The sequence below is a fragment of the Tetrao urogallus genome (genome assembly GCF_951394365.1).
Source record: "Tetrao urogallus genome assembly, chromosome: Z".
NCBI lineage: Eukaryota > Metazoa > Chordata > Aves > Galliformes > Phasianidae > Tetrao > Tetrao urogallus.
This window is the reverse complement of record NC_136816.1, coordinates 74,249,190-74,270,713: the sequence shown is the minus strand read 5'-3', so window position 1 is coordinate 74,270,713 and position 21,524 is coordinate 74,249,190. Positions and strand designations below refer to the sequence as shown.

Sequence of the window (21,524 nt, the reverse complement as noted above, 5' to 3'; positions counted from 1 at the left end):
CCGTGTGTGCAAGTGCCACATCCCCATGGCTCTTGAATGTGCATCTTCCAAGGAATGGTTCATCTGAGTGACAAAAGACTTCATTCTGTGTCTCAAATGCTGGCACCGATTAAACACTCCCAGCTCTTTCATATCTTTTTTGTTAAGGGGGTCATCAGTTCCTTGCGTCTGGTCCTAATGAACAAATCCTTTTGTTCTTTTTAACACAACTTCATCTGTACAGAGATAATTTGGCCTTTTTGTACAAGAATTTCATATTTATTGTTTGATTTACAGTCTGTCAATTGCTTGCAGGATTTGTTTTTCATTTCCTTGTCCTCTTTCACTATGAATACTTCTGTTCACAAACCCAGTACTCCTCTCATAAACCCTTGGTGTACATTTGGTCAGAGCTGTGACAGAGTGTGCCTCACCAGAGCATGGGAACTTCTGTCTGTGATGCATTATCACAAATAATCTCTTCTGAAGTATTCAAATAATGTTTATGCTTCTCCATTCCGTGTTTCGAGTGCTCCAGTATAGACTGTGAAAGGCTGATGTGATCTCCTGCAACCCCAGCACCAACTCCAATAGTACGTTAAGCAGCTTAGCTGTGCTACCCCTACCATGGCAGAAACCCACCTCTCTGTTGTTAACTCACGCATGTTAGTCATTTGTAATATTCTCCAGCACTAAACAAAAAAATGATAATACTTAGGCAGTTTTCTTTCTGCTGTGGTTCATTGGTAGGACATGCCATGGTGGTACCTTTCCTACAGGAAAGCTGGGAAGGGGCTTTTTGTGAGGGCATGAGGGGAAATGGTTTTAAACTGGAAGAGGGTAGATCTGGGTTCGATATTTTTACTGAGAGGGTGGTGAGACACTGGAACAGGCTGCCCACTGAGTTGTGGATGCCCCCTCCCTGGAAGCATTCCAGGCTGGATGGGGCTGTGAGCAAGCTGGTCTAGAGAGAGGTGTGCCTGCATATAGCAGTGGATTGGAACTAGGTGATCTTAAAATTCCCTTCCAACACAAATCATTCAGTGATTCTATGATCACAGTGTCATAAATAGCAGAATACCAAACAGCTGAAAATTTGTCCCATATCTCAATCTTGTATTGTAATTTTCGGTTGGCAGGAAGGCAAGTCTGCTTTTGGTGGGTTGCATTTCTGCTGTTTGTGCTATGTAAAACAACATTAATAATATCTTAGGCAGAGAATAAAACAGCCGTTCTTACAGATTAGGCAATCAAGTTACTGTTACCCTCTCTTTAGATTTGAGTGGGTGTAGAATGCATTTTTGTTGCATCTGTCTTTGGGAATGTAGGACTAATTATGAGTAGGACTCCTGGAGTATAGGTTGTCTGACATGAACGGGAGTAAAATCTTTGTGGCACGTCACAACATTCTCCTTGCATGTACAGAGATAGTTTGGGAGGCTGACTACCATGTGCTGAAGCTTAATTAGCTTGTTCTTCATTGTTTTTTTTATAAAAAATGATTTCATGCTGGCTTCCCCATAGAGTCATGTTGTAGCATAACTCCCTTTTGAAACTCTAGTGATTAAGTCTTCAAACTTAGCAGAAGATGTTGTGTGGTGCATTTTTAACATTCTGCTTCAGAAACAATATGACCTAGATAGTTAATCAGGCTTAGCAAAATTGGCTTTTTTTATTGCTGCAGATTAATCTAGTTTCTCTGAGCTAATGCATGTGGTATGTATGTCTTCAAGACCGTACTTTTTCTCAATGATGTTGAAGATTTATAACCTTCATAAAATCTGGCATGCACTGAGAGAAAGATTACGAATTACAGTCATTTAACCATTAGTACTGGGAATTTGTCTTTTGAATCTTGTATATGTTGTTTCAGACTGTATCATATTTACAGAGGGTTGAGTGAATTCTGTGTTTCTTTTATACCCTGCCCAATTTGCTTCATTTCTGTTTTGTTGAAAAGATATCATCTTGGTGCTGTTAATTTTTTTGTCTGAAACAAAAAACAAATTTGTTTTACAATTTTAGTTGACTTCAGTAGGGAAAATATTCACTTTCTGGTTTAAATAAATGAGGATGGCAGTGGCTCTGCATGAGTTGCTCGGTGTTCTTGTCTTCTTCAAGCCTGTCCTTAAAGTTTTGGTTAAAAAACTGCTGTAAGCAGCAATTCCACCACTTGTTTAGCTCTCAATTTTGCTGAGTGTTGAGTCTGTGGCTTTGTTCTGCTGTGCACCTCTTGAAGTGCATGGAGCACAGGTTAAAGATTTGGAGTGATGTGATCAGCTAAGCCAGAAAACTTGGAAGTATCAGTGGCAGCTTTCTCTTCTGGTGGTGTCAGATGGCTGCTGTGCAGCCCCTGTGTCCTGCTTCAACTTCGTCATTCTTTGTTAGGATTTAGCACTATTGACATTTAACTGATGAGTGATAGAAACTCCATCAAGTTGGCGTAGTTGGGCTTCCTTCATGTTCTGCACGCGACAGGTCATGGTGGCACTTTGGCCACAGCATGGGACAATTCAGGGAGACTCAGTTTTCTTCAGAAAAAAACGTGAAAAAATGCAAGTGTGGGAAATGTTCATCAAATTTGTAATTGTAGGAGCTGCAGCCCCCTCACGGCCCTACATCCCCTCTTGGCCCTACGGCCCTCTAATGGTGACCTACAGCGAATTCTCTCTAGGAAATAGTTTGTTTTCTCTGAGAGAGTGTTGGAGTTGACTGTGATTGAACTTGATTTGACGTTTTTTCATTGTTTCAGTGTTTACCCAGCAGTACCCAAGTTTCCTCCCATCTCATTTTATATCTTGTCTCTGGGCAAGGTTGAGCAATGCCAGGGTCAGGCAAGGAAACATTCCTGCAGCTGCCAGAAAGCTGAGTAGGAAACAGTTCTTAAGCTATAGGTAGCTTACAGGTCTCGTGGATTTCAGATTCTGTGTCAGAGATCTTCAGGTGTATTTTGTTAAAAATGTGCACACCTTGTGGTTACCAAAACAGCCTTTCCTGAGCTGGTTTTGGTGTTGCATTCTGTATTCTCTGTTTCAATTCCCCACACGCTGTCTTTGGTGGAACTTTTTGTGCTTCCCTGGAAAAAGATAATCCAGAAACCCCCAAATAAACACATCAGAAGTGAAGCCCTGGAGACCTCTCAGTGCCACTTTCTGACTTCCATTACCCTCTCATCAAAGCACCAATGGAAGATTCCATCAGCACAGATGAGGACGTGGACTGAAGCTTTGCCTCGGTCCCATCCTGAACATGTCATCCTATGCCATTGAGTTCCCATTGCTGTCATCCTCCCTTCCAACCAGTTTGCTGGGGACTCACTGATGACCTGATGGTCGAGATGGGTGTTTATCTGATCGTGGTTCCTGTCTCTGTAGCCTACAAAGAAGTGCTGCTAACCTGGATTTCGGTTTGGATTAGAAAATTTGGGGGCTTTCTTTTCATTGTCAGCTAGCAGTGGCTGTTAAATACAAAGAATGTTCATGGTTTAAGGCTTAATAGGGCATGTGAGATTTCTTCTTTAATAAGCTTAAATGTATAGAGAATGTAGCTACAGTAATATTTATATATTAGAAGAGTTCTATTATTTTTAGAGCCTCAAGAAATGGGAAGCAAATCTTGTTATTTGAAAATGCATACATGCATATGTGTATATATATATATAAAATATCATTATAATTTTGGATAATTCAACCCAGTTTTCCCAAACATGTTTAACCAGACACCACTTAATAGCTGTTAGAACTTGACACTCTGTAATGTTTTGTTATCAATATTCAAAGTGCGGGTCAAACAGTTCTTACTTTTTATTAGAAGAGATACAGATTTCTTTTGGAATGGTATTTCAGTGCACTAGGAACTAAAGTTTGGTCCTTGGGGTGAAGAAAGTACATAAATAATATGTGCACGTTACTATCTGTCAAATACGATGTTCTTAACTTTCTTTAATGTCTCTTTTTCAGATTTGTTGGAACTGTAATGTAGCTAAAGGAAGGATGTAATGCTAGAAATGCTTAGTCTTTAATGTGATGTGTCTTGTGGCTGTAACACAGTGCAGCAGACAGGTGTACAGGGTTGCATTACTCATGGCATCAGTTGAAGTCGTACCTATCAGTAATCAGCAGGGGCAGGATCCACAGCCTCACTGTGTGCTGTCCCAGCAGAGTGTGAGAGCTCTGGGCTTGTTTGGTCTGGAGAAGGGAGAGCTCCAGGGAGACCTCATGGAGCCTTCCAGTACTTGAAGGGAGCATTCCAGGCCAGGCTGGATGGGGCCATGGGCAGCCTGAGCTGGTAGCTGGCCACCAGGTCGTGGAAGGGGTTTGGAACAGGTGGTCTTTAAGGTCCCCTCCAGCCCAAGCCATTCTATGATTGTATGACATTATCGGGCATTCCTCCTCCCATCACATACTGTTCCCATTCATTTTGCCAATTAAACCCAAATGTGATTATTTCACTCGCGGATCAAATTTCATTCTTATGAGAGGGAAACTGTTGGCTATGGAGGGTAAGTGATATTAGGGGATGCTCTCAGATTCTTGACAAAAGTCTAACGGGATGGAATGGATGGAATGAGATTTTTACAGCTTGAAATAGTGCACAATTTTTCTAGTAACGGGTGGTAAAATGCAAAGCAACTAAACATAAGTAATAGACATATGATGGTTTAAATCTTCAAAGCAGCAACATTCCCAAAGATGATCTTTAATCTGGTTTTGGAAAAAATCCTGCGGCCTCTGTGGGCAGCTGAGGGGGAGCTCTGTTTTATTATGGTGTTCTAATACATTCCCTGTCCTATCCAGTGATTGGATATTGCACTGCTCGCAGCATGCTGATAGCACTTACAGCTGTGGTCAGAGAGAGGTGTGATGCCTAAAGAAATTGCATACCAGCAGCTGGTTTTCTACTGAAAGTTAGTAAGAAGTACTAACTTTGTTTGCAGAAAGCAAACAATGCCCCCCAAATCTTTGTGTTCCTTGACTTTCTCAGCACAGGTAGGTGATTATTTAATTCTAGTGGTGAATGCTATTTAAACCAAACCAACTGGGGGTGTTGGTCCTGGTAAAGTGTTAGGCTTAGGAGCCTACTGATGGTAACCAAGGTTCAGCTGGTCTTGCACCCATTATTTGGGGATGGGAAGTTTATTGGTTGAGTTTTAACCTATAAAACTGAAATGAGGGTTTTCATTTGCAAAGGAGGCTGTAGACGAGGTGAAGTGCTGATTTCTTCATCCTGAAATCAGTGAAAGAGATGAGTCCAAGAGCATTCCATGCAGGAGATTCTTGGGCTGCACTGGGGTCGGCACTCAACCAGGGGGGAGCATCCTCACGCTCACAGAGAGCTGGCTGATCTGCCTCCCAGTGTGACAGGATGCTCCGTTGCTTTCTTAGGCACCTTCCATTGACTCTTGGCACAAAACACAGAAAACATGAATTAGCTTTCTTAAAGAACAATGCCTCTCTTTCTGTTTTCTCCCCCTACCCTTGTCTTTCAGTTATACCTGCCGCCACTTGCGGAGATATGTCTATGTCTTGGACAAACTGTATTTCCCCCACTCGCACTGCTCCACGCTGCAGCATTGCTTCTCGACCCTCAGTGACAATGGAGAGGAACTCTTGTCTTTAACTTGTTCTCACATTCTCAGATCCTATGCTGCCAGGTTATTAACCTCTGCTCTGCACTTACTGCATGCTGCATGCTCTGTGCCTGCTCTGTGCATGTTCTGAGTGACGGGTGACGTGGAATGGGGAAGGGGTTCTTTGGGTCTTTATGGCATCTTTGGTATGTGTCCTAAAAATGTGGTGGAAATGGACGTTTAATCTGATTCAGATTAAGTTCTGATTCAGCTTTTCTCATTCAGAATATCTGTCATCAAAGACTGAGCACAAATTCTGGAATTAACATGTGGATTTTGGAAGTTTTAAACCCTTTCCATGTTAAGAGAGAGAATAGGGCTGTGGTGTTAGAATTGTGAGCTGTGGTTCACAAAGCTTCCATGCAGTAGTGTCCTTTGTTTGGATGTAGTGCAGCAGCAGAACCTGTCTTAAGTGTGTCCAGTACTTCCCTGATTGCCCTACTTGCCCATTGTTTCAGTACCACTGTATATAAATTGTTTATCAAGATTGAGAATGATAAAATTTCATATCATGGCACTTAATGACAAATTAAGACAGGTCTGCTTTTTGATGTTATCAGTTGTGCCTACACCACATGAGAAGAACAGCTAGAGTCCATCAGTCTGCACTGATTATATAAAAGTTCATGATGCAGAATTGTGGATGCTCCATGAAACTGTAAATTATAGGGGGAATTAAATGAATTCCAGGCACAGTACCCAAATACTTCCTTTAAGATGTTTATTCCAAGTAAAAATTAAATTTCACTATTTCACTGCTGATGCTGTGGATAATTATTTTAACCAAAATGCTAAAAGTTTTAGGAAAACAAGGAAAAAGTAGCATGGCAGCATTGGAGAGAGGATGGAAAGCACTCAGCCTGGAAATGCATCTTCCCAGCTAACCAGCGTACAATAGCAGAAAACCACACAGTGAACATAAGTAAAACCAGCTTGATTGTCTGGGGAAGGAAACATTGCATGCGAGCTGAAATAGCTCTTCTGGTTCAAAAGGAATGTTACAGTGGTACTTAATGATGGAGAGTTACATGGGGGGCTCTCCACGGGAGATTGAAAACCCAGGGGCCTTCTCCGGCTTAATTTGGAGCAGTGCAGTATGAAAGCAGGCTAAATCCATCAGATTTCAAAGACAAGGAGGGCAGTCCACACCAAAATCTTTGTATGGTGGCTTTATGGGTGAAGGCAGCGCTGATAACCCTGTAACTGTTTTCATATAAGAAGCTTATGAGGTTCTTAGAGCAAAAAGTGCATCTGGGTACACCCCATACTGAAACCGATGGAGAGAGTTTAGCAGTATGAAACTTTGCTGCATCCAGCAAAACACTGCAGCACTGTTTTGTCCTGTGTGCATCTCCTGCTAGTACTTCATGCATTCCATCTCTCCTCTAAAGGCTGATAATAACTAATTGTGATGATTTACAGGTTGCAGCCCTGCCTTTGCATGCATCTTGCAGCACTCCAGGTAAAAACCATAAAACTGTCCTGATCAGTGCTGCTGGTTTCTAAGCCACCATAGATCTGTGTGTGATGCTGGGACCTGTCAGATCTATGGACACTGCTCGTCCCATGCTCACTGAACAGCTGACGTTGGTTAAAGGTGGGGTGGAGGGGAAGGACAGCAGATGTCTATTTATCTACCTGCAGCAGCAGCAGTTGTAGCCTGGGTTGGAATTGAGTGCCTCTGTTACTTCTGGTGGCTTTTCTAAATGATGAAACAGAGGAGACACGACACAGACACTGGGGTTGTAATCTGCCATTGCTCCTCACTTGTATTCTGTTGTAGTCACTTTGCCTCATGATGTGAAACGTGCTCTTCCACTCACACCTTTGGTGGTTTTCTTTTGACTGACACCTTCAGCGTGTGACGTTTCAATGCTCGTGTCTGTGCTCCGTGTCTTTCTTATTTCTGAAAAGGAAATTAGCTTGGTGCATGGGTTGGCAGCAGGCAGTGCAAGCAGTGATGTGTTTTCGAATGCTGTGCAAATGAAGGACAGTTTTATGTTCATCACTAGCTTGACGCTGGGTGTGTGAAAGCAGGAAATTCGGTTCGCTGAGCCTTGTAAATTGAGGAGATGCTCACGAAGCAGGAGGGCAAAAGGAGAAGCTGTATGACTTCATTGGAATTAGGTCTTTCCTCCAAAGAAAGGCAAAGAAATGTGATGTTAAATTTGCACAGTTTATCCACTGTGCATGTCTTTTATCACTTAATACCAGGGTTGCTCAAGCAGCACAGCATAGCCAATACGATTGTAATGCCCTTTCAGCAGTTTGGGCATGCAGTCTGCAGCACAGATGAGCTCTGCAACCATATCCCACCCGTGCCACCAGAGTCAATGGAATTATGCAATTACATTACTGTAAGAGCGTGCAGTCTCTGCAGATCACAGCCTTGCAGATTCACTTTGAAAACACTGCAGAGGACCAGGAATGTTTCTATAGCTGCAATGCTGTGAAGTTCTACCTAAAGCCAGCTGGTCCTCCTTATCTGGGTTGCATCTCTGCTTTTCCCAGTGTTGGGACAAACAGAAGTGTCCAAGTATTGTCCACAAAGCAGCTCAGGTGACTCATTTTCTTCAGGGTCAGCCTCTGAGGGGAAGGTGGGGAGAAAGATGTGTTTATTATTGGACCTCCTTCCTACCCTGGGATTTTAACTCATGAGAGCAGATTGAGATTGAAAGAAGTTCCAGTTCTGCAGGAAAACGATGCTGTAAGTGAACCAGGCTGGGCTGCTCACGGATTTCAGAATCACTGTGCTATCATGCAGCACAATTATTGCTTAGTTATAGGTAGACCATGGCGCAGGTGGCAATTTAATTCACATGAGACAATTTAATTCACATAAGAAGTAAATAAAAGTGATGGTGAGCAAAAATTGATAAAGCATAAAGATTGTGAAGCTGTGTTAATATTTCCTTGAGGATGCGGGCTTGCTTGATGATACTGCTGTGCTGAGATGTCTGTAGAGCAGCCTGTAGGTTCTTATGGAATCTTCTCCCAGCTTCACTGAAGACATTTTGTGTGGGCTCAGTTCCTGCTCTGGGCTCACAGGTCAGGAGATGAGGCTTTGCCTTTGGCCACTGCAGCGGGGTATGAATAAATCAGTTCATTTCATTGTGTTCCTTTGGAACAAAACTCCAACAAAAATAGAAGTTCCTGCAGAGCTCTGTGTTACTACAATTTAATGTTATTGCTTTTTGATTGTAATTTTTCATCTGGCTGCTGGTAATTTTCTTGAAGAGTTTTTTAATTATGAGAGGATCACTTTGCACTCAACATCGAGTGACTTGGCAGAAGGAAATTGTTTATAAATAATTCTGTAATGAATTACTTGTCTTTGTACTGCACAGCATATTGATCAAGAAACCATTGAGGCAGAAGATCAATGCTGTTGGCATGTGGTGGTGAAAAATCACCTGGGTCTCAAAATAGAGTTCAAATGGATGCTCCTCACTGGTTGCCTGTCTACTGGAAACCCGCACGCACTGGTTCATTAACTCCTGCCCTATTGAAAATCATGTTGTGAGCATTTATTTTGGGAAAGCAGCGGTCAGTGAAGGGGAAAAATTGCTGATGCCAGAAAGTACCCAACCAGGCTTAATGCCAGCAAGGAGTTTTTTCATGGAGCGAGCAGAATTTCATCATGTAGGTCATGCTTCTGGGAGAAACGGTCCAAAAAGTATCGACTTGACTTGAGGTTGACTTGGGCAGTTTCATGAGTTTACTCTGAAATGTTTCAGGATGTTAAGGCTAAAGAAATTTGCAAGTAAGGGGCCCTTCTGTTCAGAATGCAGAAGTGTACTGTGTTCTAGTAGCTGGAAATTGAAGCAAAACCAACACAGACTAAAACCAATTCAGACTGGTTTGCACTTTTTGCGTGGTGGATGAATCATCAGAATAGTTGAACCAGAGTTCTGGACTTCCCAAGGCTGGAATTTTAAAATGAGATTGGATGCCTTCCTAAAAGATACGTCCAAGTCCATCCACAGCCATTGGGCTTGAAGGAGGAAGTGTAGCAGAGGGAATTCCTATGGTTTGTGTCAGACAGCAGATCAGAGTGGCAGCTTTTGGAGTGAAAATCCGAGTTGCAGGCAGATTCCCATGCAGGGTTTTAGTTGGCTGGGCTGTCCTACAGTTTTCTTTAAAAGATGGCATGTTGAGCTAGTGTAAATAGAATTACCATTTGCATGCACAAAGTAACGAAGAGGGAATGAAGAGCTATGTTCTTTCTGTATAGTAGTTAAGATTTTTCTCACCCTGGTAAAAAATGTATCGCAGACACGATCTAAATGCATCCTGCTACATTAACATGAACCTAAAGCACATCTTGATCGAAGGGAATTAGTTTTAATTGGACACTTATGAGCCCACATTCCCATGAGATGGAATTGGAACAGAATTACTTTCACACGTTTCCATTGCAGCAGTGTGTTCAGAATGTGGGGGGGCTCATACATCATTTCTGGCAATTAATCAGTGCTGGGGAGGGCATCGTATTCTTTTATCAGTATGTAAATAAGGCATTGTTTGGAGGCTAAAAAGAGAAATGTTCTTACGGCTTGCCTGAAGAGTTCAGGAGAATGCTAATAAAATGAATGTCAGATTGAATATAGCTTAATAGGTTACAGTTAAAATCAGAATTTATGCTCATGTAAGCCAAACTTCAGCTTAGACTAAAAAAAATTTGCTTAAGTCAGATACTTTATAGTATATGCTGACTGTCTCAGGATGCAGAACAGCTCTCCAATAGCTTCCATAAAACACTGTCACTGCAGCACGCAGGACAGTGTGTATTTTCTCCCTTCTGTCCACCTGGTGATGCACTTTTTGTATATTTTGCTGTCCCAGACAGTGTTGGATGAACTTTGGCTGGAGAAGGCAGCTCAGTAAAGTGGGTAATTATTGCCTAAATATAGAGAATTATTCACTTGGAAAATAACAAACACATGGTACTGATTCAAACCATCTTCCAATTTGTCGAATTAAAGCATGGATTCTCACCAATGCTACATTTTGGCTAATCCAGAAGTCCTCTTCATCACCTCTCATAGCAAATCAGCGGGCTGGAGCTATGATCCCAGGGCTGAATTCGGATTCAACTAGTGGAAAATGCTAGCTGCTGCTAGAATATAGATAGGTAATTGGGATTCAGATGTTCCAAGCAGAATGCCTGAAGCGAAGCAGCAGAATATATACTTTTTTTTTCTTTTGAGTGTTTTGGGCTACTGCCTTCTTACACTGAAACTGAGAGGCAAATGTTTAATAGATGTACGTGGATGCCTGGAAGAGAGGTTCGGTTGCCTACCTGGAACTGCATAGTGCCTTAAGAACTCAAGTACTTAAAGAGCTTCATCAATTTGAGCAGCAGATGGTCCATGAGTACCCCAGAAGAATGGCAGTGCAAAGAAGTTTCCAGAAATTCCACTGAAGAGAGATGCAGGTGGCTAAAGGGTTCAGATTGTGCGGTGGCAGTATCAAGTTATGGCAAATGGCTCTGCAGAAATTGGCAAAAAGAGATTTCTGATATTAGTGGAGGAGATGAGACCTTTGGTACGACATTTGTCAGTAAGCCCAGACAGGTCCGAGTAGCTGCCTAAGATTTGGAAGCTGGCATCTGCATTCATTCACGCTGATCTCAGCCACTTGAAACATTCCACTTCTGCAGAGTTGGTGGCACCGTTAGGACAGTGCTTTCACTCCTGTTGTTTCAAGTTTCTGATGAGGACATCAAAGGAAAGAACCATCTTCTTGCATTTTGGTGCCACTACTGATAACCATGACAAAGAAGCAGAGAAGTGCAGAAAAAGGGGAAAATTCAGTTCTGATTGCAATCCCCCAAAAATTTGTTTTCAGACGTGTAATGAGAGCTTGGATCCCCTCCTGCATAGCAGGACGTAGGCCTGAGAGCTGAATGGTTTTAGTTCTTCTCTGTGCACTGAAATTGTGAGAAAACGTGGAAGAGAATGCTTCCTCTGCATTAGCCACAGACCAGAAAAAGCGGTAGGAGAGGGAAACAAGAACCTCAGCTGGCTTCCAAAGATGAGTAATGCTGCAGCCCCAGTGCAACCTCCAGGACAGCGATCAGCGTTTGGCTTTGCTTCTCAATGCTGGAAAGGTTTCCTGGGGCATCAGCAGAGCTGAGAACAAGTTCAAGACACGCTCACTAATGGAAGAAGGTTTTCAAGTTCCCATGTCGTGTTCCTGCCTCACGTGCTTTGTTACCTTCTACATGCTCCTAGGAGCGTAATGCACAGTATTGCATCGCACTGCATCTGAGTTTTTATTAATTGTCAGTACTTGCTACTGTAGGATTTTACCCTAAAATAAATCTCCTCTATTTCCCGAAGGGATTTGTAGTGTAGTGGTTCTGCAGAATTTGCTATGTTGATTTCTTTGTGTCCAGTAGGTGCATTTGCACAGTCAGTTCTATTTGCAAATGGCTCTACAGAAGAGAAGAGTTTAGGCTGCAGATGAGCCCGTGTAACCAAACGGTCTGTGAAAAGTGATCTTTGCACACTTTCTGTGGCCACCTGGATGAAGTTGAATTCAGAGTTACAGAATACAATCACAGAATCATTTTAGGGTCACGGCTTAATGAGCATGGTGGAAATGGGTTGGGGTTGGACTTGACAGTCTTGGATATCTTTTCCAGCCTTCATGATTCTGTGATTCTATGAGTGACCATGCTGGTGTTGGGCTGACAGTTGGATTTGGTGATATCAGAGGTCTTTTCCAACCTTAATGATTTTGGGGAGGGCTTTTTTTCAGAAGTTGGGAGCATTTATTAAGTGATAGAGGCAGACAGGGAGTAAGTGTATGAATCTGAGTGGGAGGTAAAGTGCAAAGCACAGCCTCTTTTCTTTGTGGGAATGAGGTTAATTTCCACACAGACTAGAGACAATGTAAATATAATTACTGTGCAACTTGAGGGATTGGGACTTAGAAAAACAAAACAAACACCAAATCTTGTTGGTTTTCAAGATGGAAAAATATTGCACAACTGCAAGTATGCTGAAATGAATCATGAAATCAAATCCGTGTCGGTCTTCCCACCAGTTGTGAGGCTGGCGTGTGTTTGTGTATGGCAATGAAATAACCTATTCTGAAGTGAGAAATTCAGCAGTGAATAGGATCTGGGATGACAGTCGATGTGGGAAATAAACTTCTTCCTACTGAAAAGGCAGTGAACAATAAATTGGAAACATTACCTAAAGTAAGATCTGCTTTGTCTTGCGTAAGGGCTCTTCATGCCTTGTAGTCAATGAGATTTAGAAACATTGCATTTGTAACACCTTTTTAACTCAAGAAGGAGAATAATTTTAAAAAGCAACACCATATAAAGTAAATTACAGTGAGGAAATGTGGTTACGTTTTAGTTCTGTCAGGGTTGGATCATGAAGTGTGGGTAAAATGTGCTTTTGCTGAAAACAGAGGGAGTTTTTGAAAGGAGAAGGGATGCTCAAAGGCTGAGCCCCATCAGTAGCCCTGCCAAGGCTTTCGTCCTTGCTGTGGTGGTTCTCATTCCACATGTTTGTCATTTCTGGAAGGGCAGTACCAGTGGTGGAGGCAAAGCTGTGCAAATTCAGGGCTCCAAACATCATTCTTTCCTTAAAGGATTGCAGATAATCTGTTCTGCCATCCTCCTGCTACAACCAGGAGTTCAGAGCACCTCACATGGTGTGCAGTGCATTCTCAGAAGAGTTCTGTAGATGCAGAAGGTAGATGGAGAGGGTTGGCTTTGCTGTTCATAAAGAAATCACGTGGAAAATCATAGAACCGCAGAGTCACCAAGGTTGGAAAGACTTCCAAGATCTCCAACCCCAACCCACCCCTCCATGCAGATCATTAACCGTAGATTTTCTGCAGCAAACTGAACTCTTACAAAAGGCTTTGGTACTTCTTTTGTTCAGTATGGGTTAAAAACCAAACCAACAAAAAATACCGGAACAAGCAAACAAAACCAAACATGCAGTTGCCTTCTGGGATGAAAAGACCTCATTTTTATTCCCTATGTATTTTGGCCTGAATTTTCCTTTTGAAAAAAACTTATTTATGGCTGGCACATTGCACATCTAGGTATATGAATGGACAGAAAGTCAACAGAGGTGTTTGTTGTGGACATTGCAGTAAGGATATGGGCGTTTTTTACTTGCAGCATTTCTTTCTAAAGTACATTGTTATGCTTTTACAGGAGATGCTGACTAGTAAAAATTAAATTTAATCTTGGTCTCAGTGTTGAGAAGTATTTATCATACTGCAGTATTTGATGCTATCGTGACTTTTTCCCCCTTCTTTCCCCTTTTTTTCCAAGTAGTAATACGTTTGTGTGACTCTGGAAACTTCAGCATTTCTCTTTGGAAGTGTGTATATCTGCATGTCAATATGGCTTGAACAAAAGTCCCAACAAATACGACTCCTGGAAAACATTGTGTGCATCTGTCTGAGCTTGTGTACATTATTCTTGTACCAATTCAGGACTTCTAGAAAATAATGGAGGTTCTCTGCTAAAGTAGGCTGTAGGACATTGTCAAGTCAACATATTGTTTTACAATCTTTAGTACATAGCCAAAAAAGGAAGGAAAAAAAAAAAAGCCGTGGTCGCCTCTGAAATTCCACTTGAGGCTGAGGAAATAATAGATTAAGGTTGTCTGACATTTGAATTCTGCAGTTTGTTTCAAAGCAAAAACTTGATCCTTAATTAAGTAATCGTGCATTGTTTTTTGTTCTTGCCAAAGCTTTGTTCAGTGAATGCACTCCCATTCACTGCTTTTTTTGTCACTCTATTCCTGCATGGCCTCAGGGCACACAAAGAACGCCCCATCTAGGCTCTTTTTGGAAGACAAAAAATATTCATTTTCTTAATTATAGATTTTCTTAGATCCCATGGAAATCAGTATCCCAGTGCTTCACAAATACTCAAACAAATGCAAGGTATGTATGCATTTGGAGATGAAAAACAGACCTTATTATGAAGAATTGTGGAAATCTTTCTGATTTTCTGCCCTTTTGGGGTTTTAAGAAATATAGAAAAGGTCCCATTGTTATGCGAAAGACCACCTTTGCTTCCGGGATAGTTTGGAAGCAATTCTTGGTGGTCAGACCTATCCGTGGTTTGGGTCTTCTGAATTTTCTTGTTGTCTCGTTATTCAGGATCTTTGTTTTTTGGGTGGGAGTTGCTCTTTGACTTTCTCTGGCAATTTCCCCCAGTGCTCACCCACACTGCTCTGCTGCCCTAATTGAAGTCAAATGTCTCTTTGCAGCAGCTATGGAGCACTCCCTATTTTGAATGCAAGCGGATGGAAAAGAGGAACTGTGAACCCTGTTGCCCATTCAGTTTTCTTATGAAATATTAACAGGGCAAACTAAGGAAGGAAAGGAAAATACACTGATGCCTTAAAACCCAAATTCAGGGACATTGAGCTATGAATGAACCTTATAATCAGCCTGTAGATTGATGCCTGGTTATTGAGTTAATACTTCAGTTCGTTTTGGAGTTAGTGAGATGCCATTATTTCCAGGTAGTGCTCCTCATCCTCTCCCATTTCCACCATTTATGTAGAAGTATAGAGATGCTGTTTGGAATGCCAGATGGAATGAGATGATCCATACCCGTATTTAGGGGAAGGATTTACTGCTTTGGTCATGGAAGCATTCATTGGATAATGGCCATGAGCTGCCCAGCAATTCATGCCTTCAGCTGAAAAATACGTTTCACATTCTCTGCAGATGGGACTCTAGGGTTGCTTTAGTAAATATTTACTTTTGTCTCATCAGATTGAATTCCTCGCTTCCATGTTTTTTCCAGTCTCTTTGTCTTTCAGATTCCATTTTAACAGGAAATCCTGTTTGTTAATGCAAAGCCTCCATTAATTGTTCTGTGTAGCTTCTGACTTTGCTTGTGTGCTTTTGCCATAAGTGCGTGGTGACTTTCTGCTTTTATTAATTAGAACATTTCTTCCTCTCCCTGGGAGGCAGAATTTGAAACGTCTTTGTAGCACATCACTTAGAGCTCTCTGCTCACAGTGAAAGACAAGGTATACTCTAAAATTAATGAGAAATTTTTGTATTGAACTAAGGATATCCTGAAACATTTTATTTGTTAAGATGGTGTTTAGGACTGTACAATTAGAAGACTGTAATGCTTGCTGTTTGATAGAGAAGATGGGGTGGAAATAGTTTGTTTACCCTGATTGCGTTAAGATCATTTGTGACGCTTTGGGATTTCACAGAATCATACCAAAGAATGGAAGGGACCTTAAAGGTTATCCAGCCCCATCCCTGCTGTGGTCTGATTGCCTCCCACCAGCTCAGGCTGCCCAGGACCCCATCCATGGCCTCAGGCCCCTCCAGGGATGGGGCACCACTCTTCTGTTGTGTCACCTGCACCAGTGAGTTTGGCACCATCTGCAAACTGTTGAGAGTGCAATCAATCCCATCATCTACGTCACTGATGAAGATATTGAAGGGCATCCATCCTCATTCAGACCCCTGTGGGAACCCCTCATCACCGCACCCACTTGGGTGTAGAGCCATTGATTACAGCCCTCTGGCTGTGATGAGCCAACCAATTCCTTATTCATCAAATAGTCCAGCCTTCAAACACTTCTCTCTGCAATTTAGAGATAAGGATGTGGTGTGGGACCGTGTCAAAGGCCTTGCTGAAGTTCAGGTAGATGACATCTACATCGGTCCAGCGAAGCCTCCACTGCATTATAGAAGGCCACCGGATTGGTGAGGAAGGTATAAAATAAAGTATGCAATTACTTTCTGCCTAGCAATTTGATGTCTTAATTAGTCAGCCTTCTTACCGGGGAGCCTCTCCATGGATAAAGCTTGGATTCTCCAGGGCTCTCCTCTCTCACTGTTTGTGTCATTACTGTTTGCATAATTCAAATGCAAATTGCCTCAAGGTCTCTTCAGAAGACATGGGCGTTTGGGGACGCGGTGGTTTCTCTCCACTCTGCTTCATGTTAAATGGATTTGTCCCGTGTCCTGGTTCTTTAAGTGGTCACAGATCACTGCCTCATTGTCCACAAACATCTGCCAAAGTGCCAGTGGTGCACTTGCCTGGGCACAGTCCTCCCATTTAGCACTAATTTATTGCATTTGGTATGAGACGCTGGGATACCTTTGTTCTGCTGTGACCTTCTGTGTCAGGTCCTTTGCTCAGACGTTGTAGTCATTACACAAATACAGTCTTAATGTCACGACACTCTTTTTGCTACAATACATTAAACATTAGGTCAAGCCAAAGAGGTGATCATAAAATGTAGGAGTTAGGGAGTGGATTTAACTTTTAGATTTCAGGTCTCAAACCTAAGGCATTCTTAGGGCTTGCTCTGTACAGGGCTTGTCTTCTAATACAATTGTGGTATCCTTGCAGGCATTGTAAAATCCTATTGTTTAAGGACTATTTACGTAATGTGAGGTTTCAGTGTTTATGGCTTATATTTAATTCTTTAAAATTGAGAACAATAATACATTTGGCAGATGTATAAGGGTGGAACAGCTCAGGGTATTGATGAAATGTCTGAGAACATTCATCATCAATTTTTGTGATCTGTGGGACTGTTTTTCCTCTCCAGATAGTGTTTGGTGTTTGTGTGCTCTCCAATTATTTACAGTCTGAACTGGGACACTGAGAAGATGCAGAACCTGTGAAATCTCAAGTTCCAAATAAAGACTTTGAGCATTGCTTTAGTTCCCTGGTAATGCTGCACTTGGAACGTATAGAATGCACCTTTGTCAAGCGTGTCTTTCAAACCTTCCCTTGTTCAGGTTTATGCAGATATCTGATGTTTTCTGAGCAGTGGGAGCTCTGATCTGTTGTAATCCTGAGCCACCAGGATTACATCTCTGTGGTCATCTCTACATCTCTACATGGTCATCTCTGCCACAGATCCGTATGCCAAGCACGTGTCACTGGTTTGAAATTTTTCCCAAAAGGGTTTTGTAGGACTTTACACTCATAAAGGTTGGAAAAAGCCTCCCAAATCCCCAACTCTCCCCCACCTTGCCCACTGACCACGTCCCCACGTGCCCCATCTCCATGGCCCTTGAACATCTCCAGTGATGGGGATTCCACCACCTCTCTGAGCACCTGCTGGTGCCTGACCCGATTTTTCATCAGAGCAGATTCTTTCCATCTCTTCTAATGCAGCAATGTGTAGGGCATTACCTAAATGCATCTGTTCTCTGATCCAAAAGAGACCACTTGGCTCATACTGTCTGACCTCCATCGTACCACAGACCAAAGGAACTTTGTGCAATTAATTCCTCCTCCTGGTCTGTAATTCCTCTGGTGCTGGCTTAATCATTAGACTTGATGATCTTAGTGAGATTTTCCAACCTCAATGATTCTGTGATTGAAAGACAAGAAATAAAAATTAAAAAACAAAAAAACAAACAAAAAAAAAACCCCAATGTTCTTTTCCCTTTATCTGAAGTTCCTACAATGAATTTACAAAGTTTAGCCTTAGTATTTCTTTATCATTGATGTGTACCAATGATATCATCTCTATCTCACTGTATTTCAGCAACACTGGCAAAACTTCAGTGGCTGCTGGCAGGTAGAGGGGCCAAGAATGTAACCCAGCTGGGAAAACTTATTTAAAGATGGAAACTTGGGGATTTTTCAGAGTATTCAGGTGTCTGATTTCCCCTTTGTTTAAAACATGCCATATTGCTTTTTGTCAATCTAGTTTCTTAATGAAAAATCCCACGTGGAACAAAGTCATGTAAGTGACATGTAGAAACCTGCTTCAATAACGGCATTGTCTCGCTGCATTTTATTTCTGGTCTCGTTGCTGAATGGGCTTGGCACGGCCAGTTTAGAATGAATCTCATGACTGCTGTTCCATTATTATGCACTGGCATGTAATTGTGTTGGGGCACAGAATCACAGACTAACCTTGGGTGCAGAGGACCTCAGAGATCCCCTGTTTCCATCACCCCGCTGTGGGAGCTGCACATCTCCCCTCTTTTAGTTTAAAGCCATTCATCCTTGTCCTGTACCATCAAACCAGGTAAAGAAGCGGCTCTCCCTCCTGTTTTAAACTATCATTAGTGGGAGGCCACAAGGAGATCTACAGTACATTTTGCTTTACTCCTGTATTTTGGAGTTAACAGGACTGTCTGCTTAATTGTCTGGCTTTATGAGCTGTTCTGTCACTGTTTTGCTGCAAATAACTTGCTTGCCATTTCTGAATGCATATGACCTTTTGTTCTTTGTGTAATGGAAGCGATTAAGGGACATATGCCCTTTTTTTTGGCATTGTTCTTTAGAGATCTGTTGTTTTCGACTGCTAACGCAGTAATAATGGTCTGTTTATGTTGTCCTTTACATGCATTAAAATATCATGATATTTAAACTTAGTCATCATTTTTGTCTTTGTTTTTTTCCCTCCTTGAGCCAATTTCTGGCAAATACTGTCTTCAGATTTACCTTGAACCTTAAAGTTTAATTCCCTTATCTTTTATTAACTGTTTTAAAAGCTTCATTTTATACATTCATGCAATTTTTTTTATATATGTGAGAAACAGAGTTTGTAAGCCACTTCAATCTGCTGTAAATTAGATTTGCTGCAGAAATTGCAGATGCTTAGGATTTTTTATTGATTGTTGGCTTGTGGCTTTGCTGGACCAAGAGGAAAGCTGTTCAGTGAGTTCCCATTATTTGCATTTTTTGAATCCACAGGCTGCTTGGAACTGACTTTTTGAAAGTGTTAAGTTCATATATTACTGGTTTGAATTTTATTATGTGTGCAAATAGCACATAATCAAATCACTTGCATTTAAGCAGCCATTACTATTAAGTCTGTAATCACTTAGTGGGTGAGGTTCAGCCTTGTATTAAATTAACTAGAAATGTTTCATCTTTATAGAAGGAGTTAAGAAATCAGTGATTTCATAATTCCCAAGATCAGAAGAATGAGACGTTCAAGAACCACGGGGATGTGGCACTTGGGGACATGGTCAGTGGGCATGGTGGGGTGAGTCAGGGTTGGGGACCTCGTAAGCCGTTCCCAGCCTGAATGATTCTGTGACTGTGTTGAGGTTTTCCTTCAGCTCAAAGTCATCCTTGTTGGCTCAGCTTCCCCACAATGTGATTTGCTGATCTGGGATCTATACCGGCTTTGGAGACGTTCTTAATGCCCACCTGTGCAGGAATTGCCACTGGTTTCCCACTTACCCAACAATGGGGAGGAGAACAACTTTGATCTTACGTAAAGCATTTTTTCCATTTTTTAATTCCATTTTTCATGCCTGAATAATCAAAAATAACCCCTAAGCCTTCCATACACTGAGGATGTGACCGTCACAAACCAAGTGCCGTTAGAAGGCAACGTTTGACCAGGATCAAAGACCTCCATGAGTTAAACTTTGTGAAATGACTTCTGGTGGCTCTAAGTAATGCTGTGCTGATATTTGAAAAACATGTTGGGGTGACTCCTCCAAGGAACTGCTCTTATCCAAAGGATAAGCCATTGGTGAGGAAGAAGACTGGCTATTTTAACCCCAATATTGGCATTCTGGGCGACGTTCCCACAAAGAAGTGCTTCAGCACAGCTGCAAATTCAATGAGCTGTGGCAAGAAAGCAAAACTTGGCAAGGGGAAGCCCCAGAGCAAAGACAATGTATAGCAGAGCTCACCCCCTGACTGCTCAGACATAGAGCCCAGCCACTCAGGGTTTACTGACATTGCACTTAATTAAAAAAAAAAAAAAAAGAAGCAAAAATAAGATATAAAGAACTGTTCTTTGTTTCTTTCTCCTTCTCTTTCCCATTTTTCTTCATTCTGCCAGAGAAGATGAATTTGCTCTTTGTTGTTCCAGTTCAATGCAGACTACTGATGTGTGTGCATTCTTCTCGTCAGATTGACTGAATATTCAAAATCTGATGCCAGTGTTTTGTTTTATATCTACACTGCACGCAAAGCCAAAACGCTTTATTCATTTTGGTGAAAAATGCTGCTTGCTGGACATCCTTTTTCATACCATTCTGTCATCGTCTTTTTTGAGGAATAAACTTCTGGAGCAGACAGACCCCAGGTTTAACCTTGCTGCATCCCCAGTGAGCATCACCAGGTTGGCTTTAACTGATTGTTCCATCTCCACAGCACTAGATGGTGCTGATGGTAGCATCTCTGAAATCTGAGCCTACCTAAAAGCAGCACTGCTGTGCAGCGGAGGGACCGGTCTGCAAATCCAGATTTTGATTAGTGCAAGCATTTCAGTCTGTGAATGCAATAGTTGAGTGCAGGAGGGTAGAAGATGGAAATCCTATTACTGAGTTACTTCTGCATTGCTTCTTCCCTGTTTCATTTGTAGTTGGTGATTTTGGCTAATAGTTGTGAATTAGTGGAGGGCTGACTTTTGTCCCAGGTATTCCAACACAACCATTCTAGGATTCTGTGATTCCAGGAATCCATCATTCTAGGTTTCCATTTATTTATTTTTTATTCCTTTATTTATTCCTCTGGTGAGGGCTTTCTTAGACAGCATGAAGGAAAAACTACGATTCCAGCGTTCATGAGGTCAAGTACATCACGTTATCCTAACAACACCAAATGTTTCTCAGCCCTTACACAGTTGTTCTGTAATGTCATGGGGCATTCCTTCCCTATCAGTCCAGCTGAGCTTATCACCATCCCAGCAGGGTTTACCACCAACGTCACTGGTCCTGGTGTCAGCTGTTCCTGGCCCTAGGAGACGTTGGCTGAACTTGGGGAACAAAGGGCTCCTATGGGGGTTAATGAGATGTCTTAAGTGCTGCAGGCTATTAGTCTGCTCTAAGAAGTGTCTGACTGAAAAGGCGTCAAGAAATGGTGGAATTTATTGAGTTGCCTCTCAAGGTAGAAGATCTGGGCTTCAGAAGCAAGGTATTTCCTCTGAGAAGTGCTGGAAAAGCTTTCTCCTCT

The 21,524-nt window shown here is 41.9% G+C and overlaps 1 protein-coding gene across 2 annotated transcripts in view; it reads left to right on the top strand.

Annotated features, from left to right (window-relative positions):
- Window positions 1-21,524, top strand: part of DYM (dymeclin) — a gene marked incomplete at both ends in the record, with an annotated part of 140,425 nt that overhangs the window by 77,184 nt on the left and 41,717 nt on the right. Inside the window, one exon of one of the 2 annotated variants that reach the window (XM_079548569.1) lies at window positions 5,468-5,632. The exons of the other annotated variant lie outside the window; for it this stretch is intronic. Coding sequence (XP_079404695.1) covers window positions 5,468-5,632 — 165 coding nt within the window. The remainder of the gene's footprint in view (window positions 1-5,467; window positions 5,633-21,524) is intronic. 2 annotated transcript variants of the gene reach the window in all.